We start from the raw sequence: 17170 nt of genomic DNA on the forward strand, positions 1-17170 counted from the left end.
ACCCCAAAGCATTCAGCTTGCCAACATGGTCCTTTGCCGATAAGCTAGTGGTTTTCAAGACAGCTCAAGAAGTGAATTCATTTCCACGGCGGTCTCCTTCACTTTAATCTCTTCAGTCAACAGGCCTTTCCCAGTGTCTGTAGTCACTGTCTTTATCGTCTTCCTACCCAGAAGTGCACTTCCTGCTGTGCGAAGCAGGACCTTAAAGACACTTCTCATCCCACTTCCATCACGGCCATCCTGGTCCCAGGGGTGAACACAGTCCTGCACCTGAGAAGACAGTCCCCAAACAGCTGTACCCCAGCTGAACAATGGGGGCCCTTGCAACAGATATGTGAGTTCAAATCTGGATCTATAAAACCCATCCGGGCAAGTCTCTAGACCTTCCTGAGCCTCCATCTGCTCATTTGTCAGATAGGAATCTTATGGTCTTCTCCATGCTGTTTGGTAAAGGCTCTGTAAGGCATATTACACAGTGCTGGGCACAGAGAGAGACATCCAATCAAGGAAGCACTTTTATAAGCATCTAAAACATCACACCGCAAAACCCAAGAAATGGAAACATAAACCACCAAGGGAAAAAAATTCCAAACACACTAGAACACATGTATCCAAGTAACAGTTACTTCCTAAGGTTTCCATGGGAACCATGTTTCATTACTCCAAACATCTGCTGTGTTTGGGAACTCGGTCCACGGTCCTGAAGCACATTTGTTAGACCACAGCAGCGGTGACAAATCCTATAAAGATGGATTTGATCTTGGAGAACCACCAACTGCTATTCAGCAGGAAATAAAACGCAAACACAGTCGACGTTTTGTTAGAAACACAGTTATGTTTATAAAGCACCGACATTAATCTCTATAGATGGCAGAGTGATCCCTCTAAAATGTCAAACAAACCACATTCCCCTTCTGTAGGACTCCTCAATCATTTGTGACTGCTCTTAGAATCAAGTTCAAGTCCCTTCAGGTAGCACAACCATCTGTTGTGACCCGCCCGCCCTTTGCCACCTCATGCGAGCCTCTCTCCTGGTGTGCAGAGATGTCCAGTTGCCCTGAGCAGCTTGCCAAACCAGTCCTTCCCCCTTTCACCCGCAACTTTCCTTCTCTGGAGCATTCCAGAGAATTGTCTCTCAGAACTGTATAGCTCAATACCTGTCATTCGAAAGTTCCCTTCTCTGAAAACCTGCCACGATACAGCTCTCCAAATTAGATGCTTCTCCCTTGTGGCAGTATCTCTGTCGGTCCTAAACTTGTCAGACAGGGCAGCAGTCTCATGTTCCCTTGCCTCTGTCCTCTCACAGACTGAAATTATGTGAAGCATTATACTGTGTCTTGTGACATTTACAAGTATCCAGTACGTTTTGGTAAAGATAAGTTTTGAGCACACAGTAGGTGATTTGTTACTGCAGTGGATATGAATGGCCCCCACAGGCTCATATGTTTGAGTGCCTACTCACCAGGGAGTGGAGCTATTTGAAAGGATTAAGAAGCTTGGCCTTGTTGGAGGAAGTGTGCCACCAGGGGTGAGTTTTGAGGTTTCAACAGCTAACCCCAGGCTCATCCTTTCTGCCTGCAGATCAGGATGGAGTTCTCAACGACTGTAGGGCTCTGGCCCCCGTTTGGGTAGCTGTTGCCTTGCTGCTGACCTTGACCTTGATGTCCTCCCTATGCTGATTCTCTGCTGGTCTCCACCCTCCTGAATGCTTACAGGAAGTTCCTTGTCTGTGTATCCTGCATAGTGGGCATTAACAGCTTAGATGCAAGATTGTAAACATCAGTAGCTGACTTCTGCCCTCTGGGGTTCTCCCATTATGCTGTAAGCCTGTATTTAAGGTTTCCTCCCTCTTTCAATAAGCAGCCTTCGGCATTCTGCTGAGGCGAATGACACCCCGTCTCTTGTCTCTGTTTTTTGATCCACAGCCCTTGGACATGGTGAACGGGTGGTGGTAGCACAGGCATTATCACTACAAACTATTCCTCCAACACCATGCTTACCATACCTGCCACCAAGCCCCCTGCCATAACAATAATGAACTAAGCTTCTGAAACTGTAAGCAAGTCCCCAGTTAAATGCTTTCTTTTATAAGAATTGCCTTGGTCATGGTCTCTTCACAGCGATAGAACAGTGGCCAAGACATTAATGGTTATGTCGTGCAAATCTCAAGGATCCCATTAAAGTGCTTGAGAGATACATACATGATAACAGGGTTATTAGAAATGCAGCACTTATTCATTTCCAACATCTGTAAATTCTCTGTGTATGTGTTTGTGTGTATGGACATGTATGCATGTGTATGTGTGTGCAGTGCCTGTGAAGGCCCGAGTTCAACCCTGGATGTCATTCCTCAGACACCCTCTACCTTATATTTTTAAGACAGGGTCTCCCATTGACCCAAAGCTTGCCAATTAGCCTGGACAGTGAGTCCCAAGACCCACTGTTCCCACCATTTTAGAGCGGGGATTGCAACCTCACACTTGAACTCAGCTCTGCATGTAGTTTCTAGAAATCACACTCAGGTTCTCACATTTCTGTGCAAATTCTTTAGTGACTGGGCCATCTTCCAGGCTCCATAAATCCTTTTGTTGTTAAAAAATTACTTTACCAGGCTCTGACATAAGACACTCTCTGATAAAGTAATAATGGATTACAACTCAAAGTATAAAATAAACAAGAGAAACAGATAAAGAGATTTATAGAATATTGGGAAGACAAGAACAATTACTAAGTAATTCATATAGATAATTCCCTTCAAGGAAACAGAACATAACACCACTCTTAGGGATAGCTTTGCTTAGCGTTCTACCCAAAGAGTACAGAGAAAGGAGAAACCAGAGCAGTTTGATGGTTGGGAAACCTTACATACTCCACCCCAGCCAGGCATCAAGGTCAAAAATAGTGTTAAGTCATCCTGATGGTACAGCTTCCTTGACGTGGTGTGATGAAAACAGCCTACACCATCTGTGACCTTCCAACATCCAGAATCACAGTCTAGCCGGAGAAAAGAGCAGCAAATCCCAGGAGAGACATTGTACAAAATGCCTAAATAGTACTCCTAAACACTGCCACATGTACATATGAACAAAGCTGAATGGACTCAGTTATATAGTGGATGTGTGTGTGTGTGTGTGTGTGTGTGTGTGTGTGTGTGTGTGTGATAGAGAAGTGATCATAAATTGGGGGCAAGAGAGGAGTTTAAAGGGAAGAGGGAGAGAGAGGCAAGGGTGGTGTGAATACAGCGCTCATGTGTGAAGTTCTCAGAAAAAAATAACAAAATTACTAACCCCCCTCCCCCATGAAATTCTGACAGCCAAGAGAAGCCTAAGGAGTCGTGATGTCTCGAGGCAACAGGGAGTCTGGGACGGACCCTGAGCAGGCGCAGGTTTTGGTAGAGTAAAGAAAGGCTGATAAAGCAGGGAGGGTTCTAGCAAACAGCAGCACAGCAACGCTCGTTCATAACCACAGCAAACACACTGTGCTAAAGTAAGATGTTCAACATGGGAAACAGGGTGCAGGGCATACAGGGACTCTACATGATCTCTTTAAGTTTCCTACAAATGTGAAACTGTTCCACACATCACCTGTATGCATGCCATTCTCAAACAATTAATAAAAACAAATTACTTTTTTAAAGTGGAGGGAGCTAGAGAGATGGCTTCTGTTAGGAGCACTGGCTGTTCTTCCAGAGGACCCAAATTTGGTTCCTAGCACCCACACTAGATGGCTTACAAATAGCTGTAACTCCAGCTCCAGGGGATCTAACGTCTTTTTTTTTTTTTTTTTTTTTTTTTTTGCCTCTGAGGTCACCCGTACTCATGTGCATAGACACATAATTAAAAATAAATCTTTAAAATAAAACCTAATGAAGTGCATTCATGATTGGGTCTCATCTGTAATCCACCAGCATGGCTGAGGAGGAGGACATTGCTGCTGGAGGTGTAACGGATGTCAATACTGCGCTACAGGAGGTGCTGAAGACTGCCCTCATCCACGATGCTCAGGCACGTGGCATCCAGAAAGCTGCCAAAGCCTTGGACAAGCACCAAGCCCGTCTCTGTATGCTCGCATCCATCTGTGATGAGCCTGTGTACGTCAGGTTGGTGGAGGCACTTTGTGCTGAGCACCAAATCAACATGTTGATGACAAGAAACCAGGGGAATGGGTAGACCTCTGTAAAACTGACCGGGAGGGGAAGCCACGGAAAGTGGTTGGTTGTAGTTATGGAGTGGTTAAGGACTATGGCAAAGAATCTCAGGCCAACGATGTCATCAAAGAGTACTTCAAATGCAAGAAATGAATAAGCAAAATTTTTGGCTCATTAAAAAAAAACAAAAACAAAATACAATGAAAAGAGAAAAAAATGTTCTAAAAGGAAAATAATATCTGGCTGGATGTTGACATAGGTGTCCTAGTTCCCACAACACCTAAATGAAAACATAGAAGCCCTCTCTAAAACTGAGCCTGGAATCTGAGAATTTAGATGCACCGGTATTGCGGGGGGGGGGAAAAATGGACTCCTGGCTTTGCAACAAAGACAGGAAAGAGCTGTTCTCCAAGCAGCCCCACGAGGGCGCTGTTCCTTCTCTGTTGTCAGAGCGCTCTCCCAGAGTCCTGGCAGCGACGCTAATCAGAAAAATTAATCCTTTCCGGTCCCCTGCCTGCTGAGGAATTCGCTTCCATCTTGGGGCAATTACTGAAAATAAAGCCCCCAATGAGGGTGGGGACAGGAGACGCCGTGAGTAACTATTACCATCAGTGCCCATGAGCACTGCCCACAGTGTGTTCTGGACGGAGATTCTTGCAGTAGCTTATGATTGTAATCTTGACCTGTACTTTCTTTTTGGTTGCTGTTGTTTTGGTTTTGGATTTTTGAGACAGAGTTTCTCTGTGTAACCGCCCTGGCTGTCCTGGAGTTTGCCTTGTAGACCAAGCTGACCTCAAACTCAGAGAACCACCAGCCTCTGCCTCCAGAGTGCTGGGATTAAAGGCAGGTGCCACCACCAACTGTCGCTGCCTGCACTTTCTTGTGCTTGGTTCCTTCAGCAAAGACTTTCTGCATGCTGCCTGTGGTCTCCGTCCTGGGCAAGCACCAGGGGAGCCGTGGCAAGCCAGCCTCAGAGACTGTATGTATAAGTGATCTAGCATTTAGTGGGACCTGGCTGAGGGAAGAATACCTTTCCAGTGTGGTAAGATCACACTGGATCTGCCCTCCTTGCTAGGTGCTTGGGAACTGAGCAAGCTAACTTGCTCTCCTTTTTATGTATATGACCAAGGGGAAGCCAGAGGTCACCAGTGGACTGGCAGAGGTCCCAGGACACACAAGAGGCTTGTGAGTTGGTCCACACTCTATTTTGAGAACCTATGAGGCCATACCCTAATCCCTGATCATTACTTCAGGCATACCACCCTCCACCCCCCACCACCCCAAATCTCATGCTTAATGTGCTGGTTGGTCTTATGTCAACTTGACACAAGCTAGAATTATCAGATAGGAGGGAACCTCAATTGAGAAAACGCCTCCATCCCATCCAGCTGTGAGGCATTTTCTTAGTTAGTGATTGATGGGGGAGGGCCCAGCCCATTGTGGGTGGTTCCAATTCTCCTGCTTTCTGTATGAAAGCAGCCTGAGCCAGCCAGGGAAAGCAAGCCAGTAAGCAGCACCCTCCGTGGCCTCTGCATCAGCTCCTGCCTCCAGGTTCCTGCCCTGTTTGAATTCCTGTCCTGACTTCCTCTGGTGATGAGCAGTGATGTGGAAGTATAAGCTCAATAAACCCTTTCCTCCCTGACTTGCTTTTTGGTCATGGTGTTTCATTGCATCAGTAGAAACCCTAACCAAGACACTCAGCCTTCAGAAGATGCCAGAAGAAAAAGCCACACCCAAGTGGAGCAAAGACCACACAAACGGGTTTGGATGGAACCCACAAAACGAGCAAAAGAAGAGACAATGAGGCCAAGCCATTCCCATGTCAAGGAAGCCTGGCAACAGTTTGGAGCTGGACCATCCCCCAAAGGCTTCTGGGTCAAACACTCCAGTGGTGGCACTAGTGGGAGGTGAGGGAAAGTTTAGGAGAGAGGAAGCTATTTGGAGAAGAGCATGGAGACATGCTCTTGAAGGGGATATTGGGACTCCGTTCCTTCCTTTTTTCTTGGCTCCTGGACTCACAGGAGGAGCGCCACTTTGCTGTACCACTGGCCCTTCACGGCAATAGTCTGCCTTACCCCAGGGGAACGGTGACAGGGACAAGAGACTCTCCAGAAGAATGTCTGCAACCGTGAGCTGCAGCAAACCTTTTCTCCGTTAGGCGGCGTTCCTTGGGCATTTTGTCACAACAGCGAAAGCTAACACAGCCCCCTTCAGAATGCCAGGATGGCTCTCGCTTTCCTGCTCTCTGTTGAACGCCCTGCTGTTTCCTGTATGGCACATTATCACGAATTTTTCTTGGCATTTTGTTTACCCACTCTTGTCTTCCACTATGGTACAATAAATAATATTGGTCTTTCCACTGCTGAATCCTCAGCAGCTAGAACAGCATCCTCCACAAAATAAGAAGTTAGTCAAAAGGGAACACGTGTGACAACGTGGGCATGAGCTTCCTAGCATAGTCAGAGTCCTGGGCAAAGGGAAATGGTGGTTGCCATGGGCTACAGGGAGCTGAATTAATAGTGTGCAGTGGATGTAGTCTCGGGTTGGGAGACAGATGGTGAGGAGGCCTGTACAACAACGTGAAGCATTTTGTGTGCCATTGAACTGCACACTTACAAATGGTTAGAACAATCAATTCCAGGTTATGCTTATTCTTGCCACAATTATAAAGGAATGAAAAATGACCATGTCCCAGACAACCTCTTAGAGAATGAGCTGAGCCTCAGAGAGGGAAGGATGTGTGTGGGTCCCTTGAAAGCAGGCCCTGTCACGAGGGGCAAACCTACAAGGACAGGAACCATCAGCAGGAGAGGGCTGGCCATGGGGCTGCCTAGAGAGTTTGTGCAAACAACTCACAATGAACAGAGAATACAGGTGTGGGCTCAGAGGGCCGGTGGCCAGGTGAGGACAACGACGCTGTCACAAAGGCTCTGCGTTTCTGCCCTATTTCTCCCTTGCCCTTGACCTGTGTGGGGGAGGAAGGATGAAACTACACGCGAAGAAGCTCACTGTGAACTCTCTTGACCACAGGCTAACTGCAGGAGGGAGGGCAGCTTACAGACACCTGCTACTTCAAAGTATCACGAGGAGAGGATGCGTGACACCTAAGAGCTTTGTCGGGGGTGATGAAGACTGGCTCAGTAGAAAGGGGAAATGTGCGAGAAAGAAGAAAGTGGGGCCCAATCACACCCCAGCTCTTTCAATCATCCAACCATAGGAAATTTTCCTCACTGGAGAGTCATCTCTTCCCCCTAGCTTCAGGAAGCCCGGTTGGCTCCTTCACTTACAGGAGGAGGAATCCCATGGGACACAACATCTGGAAAGAGGTCTTCATTATCGGTCCCCGCGTCCTTCTCCCACAAAGCCAACTCTGCTCATGGTGTGGACAACACAGAGGAGGTGCTCTGCCAGTCTGTGGGCACCAGGATTTCCACTAAGAGTGACCCCCTTGCCTTTGTCATCAGTGTTAAAGAGTCAGAGTTGTCTCCTTTTGGACCCGTGTTCTGGAAGGCCACAGTTGAAGGCAGCACAAATGCATTCACTTATTCAATACATTTTTACTGAGTGCCAATTATATAGAAAATACTTTGTGTGTGTGTGTGTGTGTGTGTGTGTGTGTGTGTGTGTGTGTGTGTGTCGTGGGGGGGATAAAGCATGATCATATGCTTCAGGGTATACATGTTCAGATAGAGGAAAATACACAGGCATAATACTGAACAAAAGAACATTTACATACATAATACTGGACAAAAGTACATTTAAATCAAGCTCTAAATAACCGACAGTTCTGAGTGAGGAGGCGTAATTGGAACAGAGAATAATGAAAGTGGAGGGGACATTAAGGATCAGAGAGCAGGCAAGCAGGTGGCTGATTTGTAGACGATGAAGAATTTGAGTGTGTAAGTAGCATGAAATTCTCTGAGAAGAGAAATGGGAGCCGAGGGTAGGAGAGGAGTTTGGTGTGAGATTTTCAGGGGCCCCAGAGGCCAGGACATTGTATTTTAATAGGTAATAGGGGAGTAATCTAAGGTCTGTGAGTGGGTGAGTGATGCAATCTAAACTGTGTTTTAGGAGGAACAAGTAGAAGGGGCTGGCAATTGCCCAGCCAAGGGGTAATGAGGCCCTTAAGTGGGATGGTTGCTGTGAAAATTGGAAAGAGGAAATGGATGGGAGAGGCTTTGGGGAGGGAAAATATGGCTCCTCATTGCATACGCCTTTCTCTCACTCTGTTTGACCCTCCTTCCTCTCCTTAGTCTGATCATAAAACTGTATGAGGCATCCCTTAACACCCAGACCATTCTTCCTGGAAATAGTCTCATCAGTATTAGGTAAGGCTTCATTTGCAATAACCATGAAGGACACCCCAAAGAACAATTCTTGATGTTCCAAATGAGGACCTGATTTCCCACACCTACATTCCTATTGTACTTTCTCTGCATTCTGACCTTTAGGTAAAGTCTCCTCTTTGTTCTCAGGACCCCGCTCTGGGAAAATAGCAACTTAAAGAAACACAGCTTTTGGCTGCTTGCACAGAATGGAAATCAAGATCATAAAATTCAATTTGTTAAAATGACTGTAAATTTCTTTTTTGTTCCATCATTTCTGCTTTAAGAGCATCTAAGAGCTGTGCAGCATTGGTATTACATATTTAGGTAAAAGGATTTGTAACAATAGAATTTGTAACTAAATTATGAGAAATTCACAAAAGCAGTCACTGAAATAATTGGATTGATAATTCAATTGTTAAACAAAATCTTGGTACTGTATTAGTCACTCTATTTTTAAAGTCCAGAAAAGCAAGAGTTATTATGTATTTACAGTTCTATCTGTCACCTTTGGTGGATTGTGACGAAAATGAGCTGAAGTTACCAGCATGTGGCAATGGGAAGAGTCCCTTCTATGCCAAGTCTTTCTCTGGTTGTTTCGCCCTTAGATGTGAGGTTGTCATTTCCAGGTCGTGCCTTTCTGCATGGTGACATAGTGGCAGTCACTGGGCGTGCCTGGAAGGAGCAGAAGTGCCCTGAGACAGCGCCCTTGAGCGGTGCTAGGATGCACCGCCAAGGTTCCGGGGGCACAGTGATGGAACTTGCAGATCCTGAGTCAAAGAATGAAGAAAAGGCCAATCTATTTGGAACTCAAACTTGAAGCAGGACGTGATCTGCCTGATCAAACAGGCAAGGAGTTATGGCCCGCAGCCAGCACAGCCTTACAATAGTCTGAGGGTAAGCAGACAGAATTCAACTGAGACTGAAGACAGTAACGCACTGCTCAGTACAAACAGCTAACTTCTGTCAAGGCCAGCTCCCGCCACAGCCCTCTCCCTCAGACCAAATCCTCAGCTACTCTAGTACCTTCTCAAAAATGGCTCAGAACTTGTGTATAAGCTATGTGCCCTCACACAGGCTGAGTCATCTCCACGTTGTTACCCTAAGTGGTACAACGTAAAAGCCAGTAGACAGTTACGGTTCTATGTCATTCAGGACAGAGTGACAAGGGGGAGAAGTTTGCATGTGTTTACCGCAGTTATAATTTTTTAGATCTTTCTCACCCACCGGTGAATCCTCAGATTTGGAGCCAATGGATAGAGAGGGTCAAGTCTGTCAATTACACTGTCCCTATGTAATTTTACTTAACTGTTAAGATACTTCTCAGGCTCATTCACCATACGAATTAATGAAGAACTTATGTGGAATATCTGAGGTCAACAGCTATGGAATCATGACTCAATCCAAATTAGAACCAGACATGTACAAACATGGCTGTCTTCCACCTCTCCTGCTTTTGGCTTGGCTGAGGCCATCAGCCTCTTTCTGCAGAAGATGCTAGTGCAGAGCAAGACAGATATTCAAAGTATCCTTAAAGCAATGAAGTCTGGGAGGATTTTCTTCCAGATCAGCGGAACAACATAATATATAAAGACATATATTTAAATATATAAACACACACATATATATGATTTTGTATAATTTCACATGATGTTTTAAATCAATAAGAAAAGTAGGTGGCATTAAATAAATGCACATAAATCAGTTGCTTTTTGAGGAGGGTGGAATAAGTTAAAGCTATGATTCTGTTAAGAGAGGAGGAAGGAGGGATGGAGAGAAAGAAGGAGGGAGGGGAGGGAGGGAGGAAGGAAGGAAGGAAGGAAGGAAGGAAGGAAGGAAGGAAGGAAGGAAGGAAGGAAGGAAAGGAGGAAAGAATGAGAAAAGGTCAGTCTTTCAGGGGCCCTGAGTGTTTTGGAGGTAGTGCCCACACCACTGATAAGGATTGACTAGGAAAACACTTACTTCAGAGCATTTTATTTTACTTTTTTCCTTGGAGGAAGGGATGTTTAAAAGACAGAACAGAGCTGTACTGTCTCCTGAACTCCTGGGGAAAGAAGCTCCTATGAGCTCCCTAGGCCCAGAACCATGAGTGCTCCCTTCCAGTAAAGAAAGGTTTATAGGGCGGCTACTACCCTGGGGCTGAGGGATGGCTTCCTCCCTGTCACTGTTTTTACTGATGAAACACAGAGACAACGGAATAAAAGAACTGCATAGACTGTCTTCTTGGGGAAATTCAAGTAGAATCAATACCAAGAGGGGTTTGTAAAAAATGTAGTGATTCAAGGGCTGGAGAGATGGCTCAGCAGTAGAGCACTGGCTGCTCTTCCACAGGACCTGGGTTCAATTCCCACACCCACATGGCAGTTCACAACTATAACTCGAGTTGCAGGGGACCCGACCCCCTCACACAGACATATATGCAGACAAAACACCAATACACATAAAATAAAAATAAGTACAACATTTTTTTAAAAAGCTGGGCATGGTGGCACACGCCTTTAATCCTAGCACTCAGGAGGCAGAGGCAGGTGGATTTCTGTGAGTTTGAAGCCAGCCTGGTGTACAAAGTGAGTTCCAGGACAGTCAGGGCTACACAGAGAAAAATAAAACAGAAAAAGGGGGAAGATTCTGGCCCGACTGAGTGGGAAGTCTTTCCTTGGCTGTAGTGGAAAATGAGGAGGCAGCAGCCCAGAGCCTGAGGCAGGAAGGACTGAAACTAAGGATGACCTACACTTGGTTCTGTCCCTCTGGCTGGCTGTCCGGGTCTTGGTTATTATTATTATTTTACTGTTTAACATTTTGCTAGACTATTTATAGTATTATAAAGTAGCTCCTAGCCTTTATAGAACTAAGGTTCTTAAAATATAAATATACATGTCCATTTTAATGAAAGTATTTACAAAAAATTTGTTCATGTTCATGTATGATATTTATAAGTACATAAATTTAATGTACTTTCACTCACAAGTTAACACATCATAGTATCCGAAAATGTCACAGCCGAGTTTGTTAATCGCTCTCAACAAATCATATTTTGTCTTTGTAAGTGCTGAAGACAAGAACACTCTTTCAATAAATTTCTAGCCAGGGCATAGGGTGGGGCCAGCCAGTCACAAGCACCAAGATTTGGCTCCCAGTGACATGAAGGTTGGCTAAGGGTCAGAGGAACACCAAAGTGGCAATATCAAGATCGAGTAGAGAATGCTGCCTTTGACGGGTATGGCAGCAAGCCCACAGCACAAAAGTCAACAACAGAAGTCACCTTCGTGAAAGGGTGACGTTGTCATAGTCCGAGGTGAGCCAGAAATGTTGGTAGTTGTCAGTCATAATTTGTGTGTAAGGACAGAAGGTGGCTGAAGATGTTTCCTCGGAACACAAATAAGCCTTCACATTCGGAGACTGTGGCTAGGGATTAGCCTGGAAGCCAGAGGGGGACAACAGCTATGAGACTCTCTCATCTGGGGACAACTGGGCCTTCATGCTGCAACCCGGTCATTCTAGTCACTTCATGGGATGAAGACGCGTGAGGAGGTGGTGAAGAGTGAGAACGCAGGGATGCGTGGATGTTTTCTCTCTGCGTTAATGATGCCACAGCAGGAGGAGGTCTGGTGGGGACCATTCATATGGAATGTTCTTTGCTGGGCTGGCTTGTTTGTTTTTGGTGTGTGATGGGTGTGGTGACTGCAGACGGAGTTTGGTGAGAGTTAAGGAAACACCCTCAACGTTTGCTGTTTCATATTCATGCCCTACGTTCCTTCTTCCAACTGCGTCTCAGTACTCTAAACACAGCACTACATGTACGAGCATGGTGATCACTGCTGTTGTGTGATGTTACTGACGGCGCATTAAAACCTTCACAGGTGTTATCTCACTTAATTCTCACACCTGAGTCACAATAGGAAAACAGTTGGCACACAGCCCTTCCCGCTCTAGTAGTGATTTTGTGCATTAGTGTGTGCGCTGTGCATGCATGCTGCATGTGTGCAGTGTAGATGTGTGTGTGTGTGTGTGTGTGTGTGTGTGTGTGTGTGTACTTGTATGCACATGGAGGCCCAATGCTATTGAATATGGTGCTCACCAGTTCCAACTGGGCTAGTCAGCAGTGTTGCCCAAGGGAGACCCCATCTATGCTTCTTGAGGGGTAGAATATGGGCAACTGCCAACCCACCCAGTTGTGGGTTCTGGGCTCCACACTCCAGTTCTTTCGCTTACACGGTTAGTGCATTATCCATTGAAACCATCTCCTTAGCTCACTAGTAGTCTGTCCTTCCTTCCTTCCTTCCTTCCTTCCTTCCTTCCTTCCTTCCTTCCTTCCTTCCTCTGTCCCTCCCTCCCTCCCTCCCTTTCTCCCCATCTCTCCCCTTTCTTCTCCTCCCTCCCTTCCTTCCTTTCCGGAACATAATCTCACTATGTAGCCTTGGATGACTTGGAATTCACCGTGTAGACCAGGCTGGCCTCAAACTCACAGACATCCTCCTGCTCTGCCTCCTGAGTGCTGGGATTAAAGACGTGTGCCACCATGTCTTGTTAGTACTGATTCCTACACACTGGCCATATGTGTTCAGTTCACCTTTTGGTTCAAGGTACTGTCTTTCCTCTCACTATCAACGTGTGTCATAGGAACAAAGGAATTCTTTCTCAGGAGAACTAGCCCAAACCCCTGACCTCATTGTTTTCTGTCCGCCATCTTCCCTTCCCCATCCCTTCACCTAAGAACTATTCCGCAAATCTTTCCTTTGTGCTAAGGATCCTGCCAGGAACTGAAAATCAATCATGAAACTCTGTGATTTCAAAATTCATGGTTGAAATGGGAAGAGAGAAAACACAGACCAATTAAATAGCAATAATTTTGTATCTTTTAAGTATGCAAGCACCACAAATGTCCTCTGTGTTTTTTCTTTCTCCCAGCACATAGCTTGGTATCGAGAACATTTGGAAGAGTGCACATTAATTCTATCATTCTGTTATATCACTGATATTTTGGCACTGATATTTTATCTCCCCTATTTCCCAAGATTTTCTTAGATAAAAACAAAGTCTTTGGTACCATCTATAGAGAAGATGCTGGGGAAAAATAGGTCTTGTGTCAAAATAAGCCTCCAAGATTCACAGGAGAGGGGAATTGTTCTTTAGAACTTCGTGGGTCTGGGCAGACATGCAAGGATCAGAATGCAATTCTTATTAGGAAGTGTGTGTTATACATGAATGCATGGAAGGAGAAGATCTGGGCTACATGTCTTCAGTGTCAGATTTCCCTTGTGTGATAAGAAAGGTTGTGCATTGGCAGAAACACACACACACTCACACGCACATACACAAACACATCTATTCGAGTTCATTATCTATTTTAAGTTCCAACAATTGTTTTTGCTTGCTTGTTGGAAATAGGGTCTGGCTATGTAGACCAGGCTGCCCTCCAACTCATCCTCTTGCCTCTGCCCCCTAAGTGTTGGGATTATAACAGTGACAAATTATTTTGACTTATCTCTTTTTAATAAATCAAGGATAAAAATCTATATCTAATGGTAGGATGTATATGAATAGGCTCCCAGGAATCAAAAAACTCCCTGATACTACAGGGTGCACTGTGTAGTTTCCAAGAGAGGGTCTCCACTTGGTCTCCAATTGAACCCAAGACCATAAAAGAATTAAGACGCAGTGAGGAGAGTCTTTAAGAGTTAAAGATTAAGACCCATGAATAGGACAAATTTTCACTTCATAAAGTCAAGGCCTCTCAGCAGAGCATGCTGACATAATACTGTACTTACATCAAGAGCCACAGACTGCTTGGCCCAGGACTTCTTTACTTGATCGTACATAATTGTGTTGTTGATACCAAGGCCACAGAAGATGACAAAAGCCTATGACACAGAAAGCCTGTTAATTAGAAACTGGAATAACTCACAGCCAAAATCTAATATGAAAACAGGAGGTCACTAGAGACAGTTCGGAAAATATAATTTTATTGTGCTCAGAGGTGGGCCTCGGGGAAAAGTACATTAAAATTCTTAATTACTATTGTCATGTAAGAACTTTATGGCTCACATTGCACATGAGGAAAAAATCATTACTTTAATGATACTGTGAAGAAATAACTTCACACATTTGAAAGCATACAATGTGTTTAAATGTGGTCTTAATTTATTTGGGCAGTAGACTGATTTTAATTATTCTATTTTATTTAACCAGAAGCAACCCCTTTCAATAGCAAGGCTATAAAATGTTTTGGCCAAGAAACCAAGGAAGAGAAGCCATGAGGTAAGAGCTAAGGGCAACGAGACTGACTTGAAACCAGCTACTGAAAAAAAGATGTGATGAGAAAGAATAACAATATACTTTTTTGGTGGGTAGATTCTGGTACAGACCGCGAGGAAGCACATTAAAGTTAACCTCTTCTGCTGGAGACACAAGGGAACAGAGCCTTGTGAACTAAAGTAACACAGGTGACATATACCTAGCAGGGCTGGCTAGGGATCTCATGACTGCACATGTTTGAACAAGACAAGGATGGTAATATCAGACAGAAATGGAGGTAATTTAATTCTGCAATAAGACTAAGATAGAATGATCAAAGGTTACTGATTAATCCAGTGAGTGAAAACACAATCAAATCTTGCCTGTGCATTTATATAGTCTTCAAATCTTCCTCTTTTCTGGCACACCATTTAACTATATTAAAATGATTAATGTTTATCCTAACAAATGTGGGCAGGAAAACTGTTGGCGACTCAGTTCTGGCCCTTGGCTTACAAGCTGATTGCTCACCTCAAAAAGCCTCTGGTCTGCATCGTCGAAAGGTTTCCCGTCGAGTCTGTTCAGCACTTGAGCGACCCCTAGTGAGGGAAGGTGGGGACAGTAGTCATTGCCAGTACTGGCAGTGTGTCACTGTGGCAGAGTATGCCATAGCTAATTCTGTGAATAGCTTAACACACTCATTTTCAACGCCTACACCCTGAAGGTGTGATAGAGTTGGCAAGTATATTCAAATATATGCACACAGTTTTACATATATCATGGAATCTATTTATCTGTCTATAAAATACATAATTCTATCCTCCCCCCCCCCACATTGGTGTATGGGAGGGGCAGTATAGCATAGTGATTAAGAACATAGGCTCTGGATTTAGATCACCTTAGTTCAAAATGTCAGCTGTGTGACCATGAGTACATGAACTGTTTTAGTGATGAAATTCCCCGTCTACACAAACAGAATTAAAATGCAAATCATCTCAGAGGATTATAAAAATATGAAATAAGTTTTAAATTTTCATTGTGCACACTCAAGACACACAACATGATATTATGGGACACACACAGATCAAAGCAAAATTAGTTCTGTTACCTGCTATCAGTGACTCACACACCTCTAATGGACTCAGTTAATGGGGGCTTTCTCTTTTCAAACACATTCCCAGCATTACACCAGGTGTGTTGGTATATGACTTCCAAAGTACAACTGTCTAACTGAGAAACTCAATCCTGAAAGCCACTAGACTGTATCCCCATTTAGTAGAAATAAGTAAATTAAAAATAGCTATAATTCACCGGGTGGTGGTGGCTCACATCTTTAATCCCAGCACTCAGGAGGCAGAGGCAGGAGGATCTCTGTGAGTTTGAGGACAGCCCAGCCTACAAAGAGAGTTCCAGGAAGACCAGGGTTATCACACAGAGAAACCATGTCTTTAAAAAAAAGAAAGAAAGAAAATAATAGCTATGATTCTAAAGTGAGCCTGTATTTTTAAAAGTGCTTAATTTCCCACTGGTGAGCTAACTCACTGAATTCTCCATAACATGTAACTAAATGAAAAGTTTTTAGCATATAGCAGGAAAACCACAGCCTGAACTTTGAAGTAATAAGCAGATGTTTATCATTAGGATTGAAATGTAGGACTGTACGTGAGGTTGCATTCAATCAATACATAATTGTTTCCTAAGGACATTTTTTCTCTCTTAAATATAGATATATTTAAAGCTTTATATATGATATAAGTTAATACTCCTTTATAGTCAGAGCCTAGAATAATCTTTATACTTAATAACATACTAATACAATTGTGCAAGTTAAGCAGTTACTGGGGGGGGGGGAATCCTTTAAGAATGTAGGATGTGGGTTGCAGGTGTAACTCAGTTGTACAGTGTTTGCCTAGTAAGCAAGAAGTACCACAGTGTGGTGTGGTAATGCACACCTGTAATTTCAGCACTCAGAAGCCAAGAAGACCAAAAGTTACAGGCCATTCTTAGCTACATATAGATTTTGTCCTAGTCAGGGACACATAAGGCTCTGTCTCAAAATAAATAAATAAAATTTTTAAAAAATCAGGTCTTGATGACACTCACAGGGCACTAAGTCATTGGCTACATAGAAATAGCTTTGAGCTTAGCCAGTAATCTTAGGGTGTAGTAGAGAGAAGCAAGATTATGTGTTATGCACCAAATACATCCATCACCTTATGTCTCTTAGGAGAAAAAGGTCACATTTCATTGTGTTTTCATAGTTATAAGTAAGCCTTTCTCCTTTAAGATTGCTAAACTTAACCATGAACTCTTTCTTCGCTTGGGCTTCTGCACCGACTCTGCTATTTTCTTGACTGAGTTGTTTAGTTTTATTGGTTTGGGTTTTGGTTTTTTGAGGCAGGGTCTCCTATAGTCCCAGGATGGCCTTGAACTCACTGTGTAGGTGAGGTCAACCCTGACTTCT

The 17170-nt window shown here is 44.2% G+C and overlaps 1 protein-coding gene and 1 pseudogene across 1 annotated transcript in view; one reads left to right on the forward strand and one right to left on the reverse strand.

The window, feature by feature from the left end:
- Pde11a (phosphodiesterase 11A) overlaps positions 1–17170 on the reverse strand; it is a 352151-nt gene that overhangs the window by 141523 nt on the left and 193458 nt on the right. The window contains exons 8-9 of the mRNA XM_036186349.1: positions 15238–15305; positions 14241–14333 (exon numbers count right to left, since the gene is read on the reverse strand). Of these exons, the coding sequence (XP_036042242.1) occupies positions 14241–14333; positions 15238–15305 (161 nt within the window). The remainder of the gene's footprint in view (positions 1–14240; positions 14334–15237; positions 15306–17170) is intronic.
- Positions 3909–4300, forward strand: LOC118583066 (annotated as a pseudogene).

The sequence above is a fragment of the Onychomys torridus genome, chromosome 4, assembly GCF_903995425.1.
Source record: "Onychomys torridus chromosome 4, mOncTor1.1, whole genome shotgun sequence".
NCBI classification, from domain to species: domain Eukaryota; kingdom Metazoa; phylum Chordata; class Mammalia; order Rodentia; family Cricetidae; genus Onychomys; species Onychomys torridus.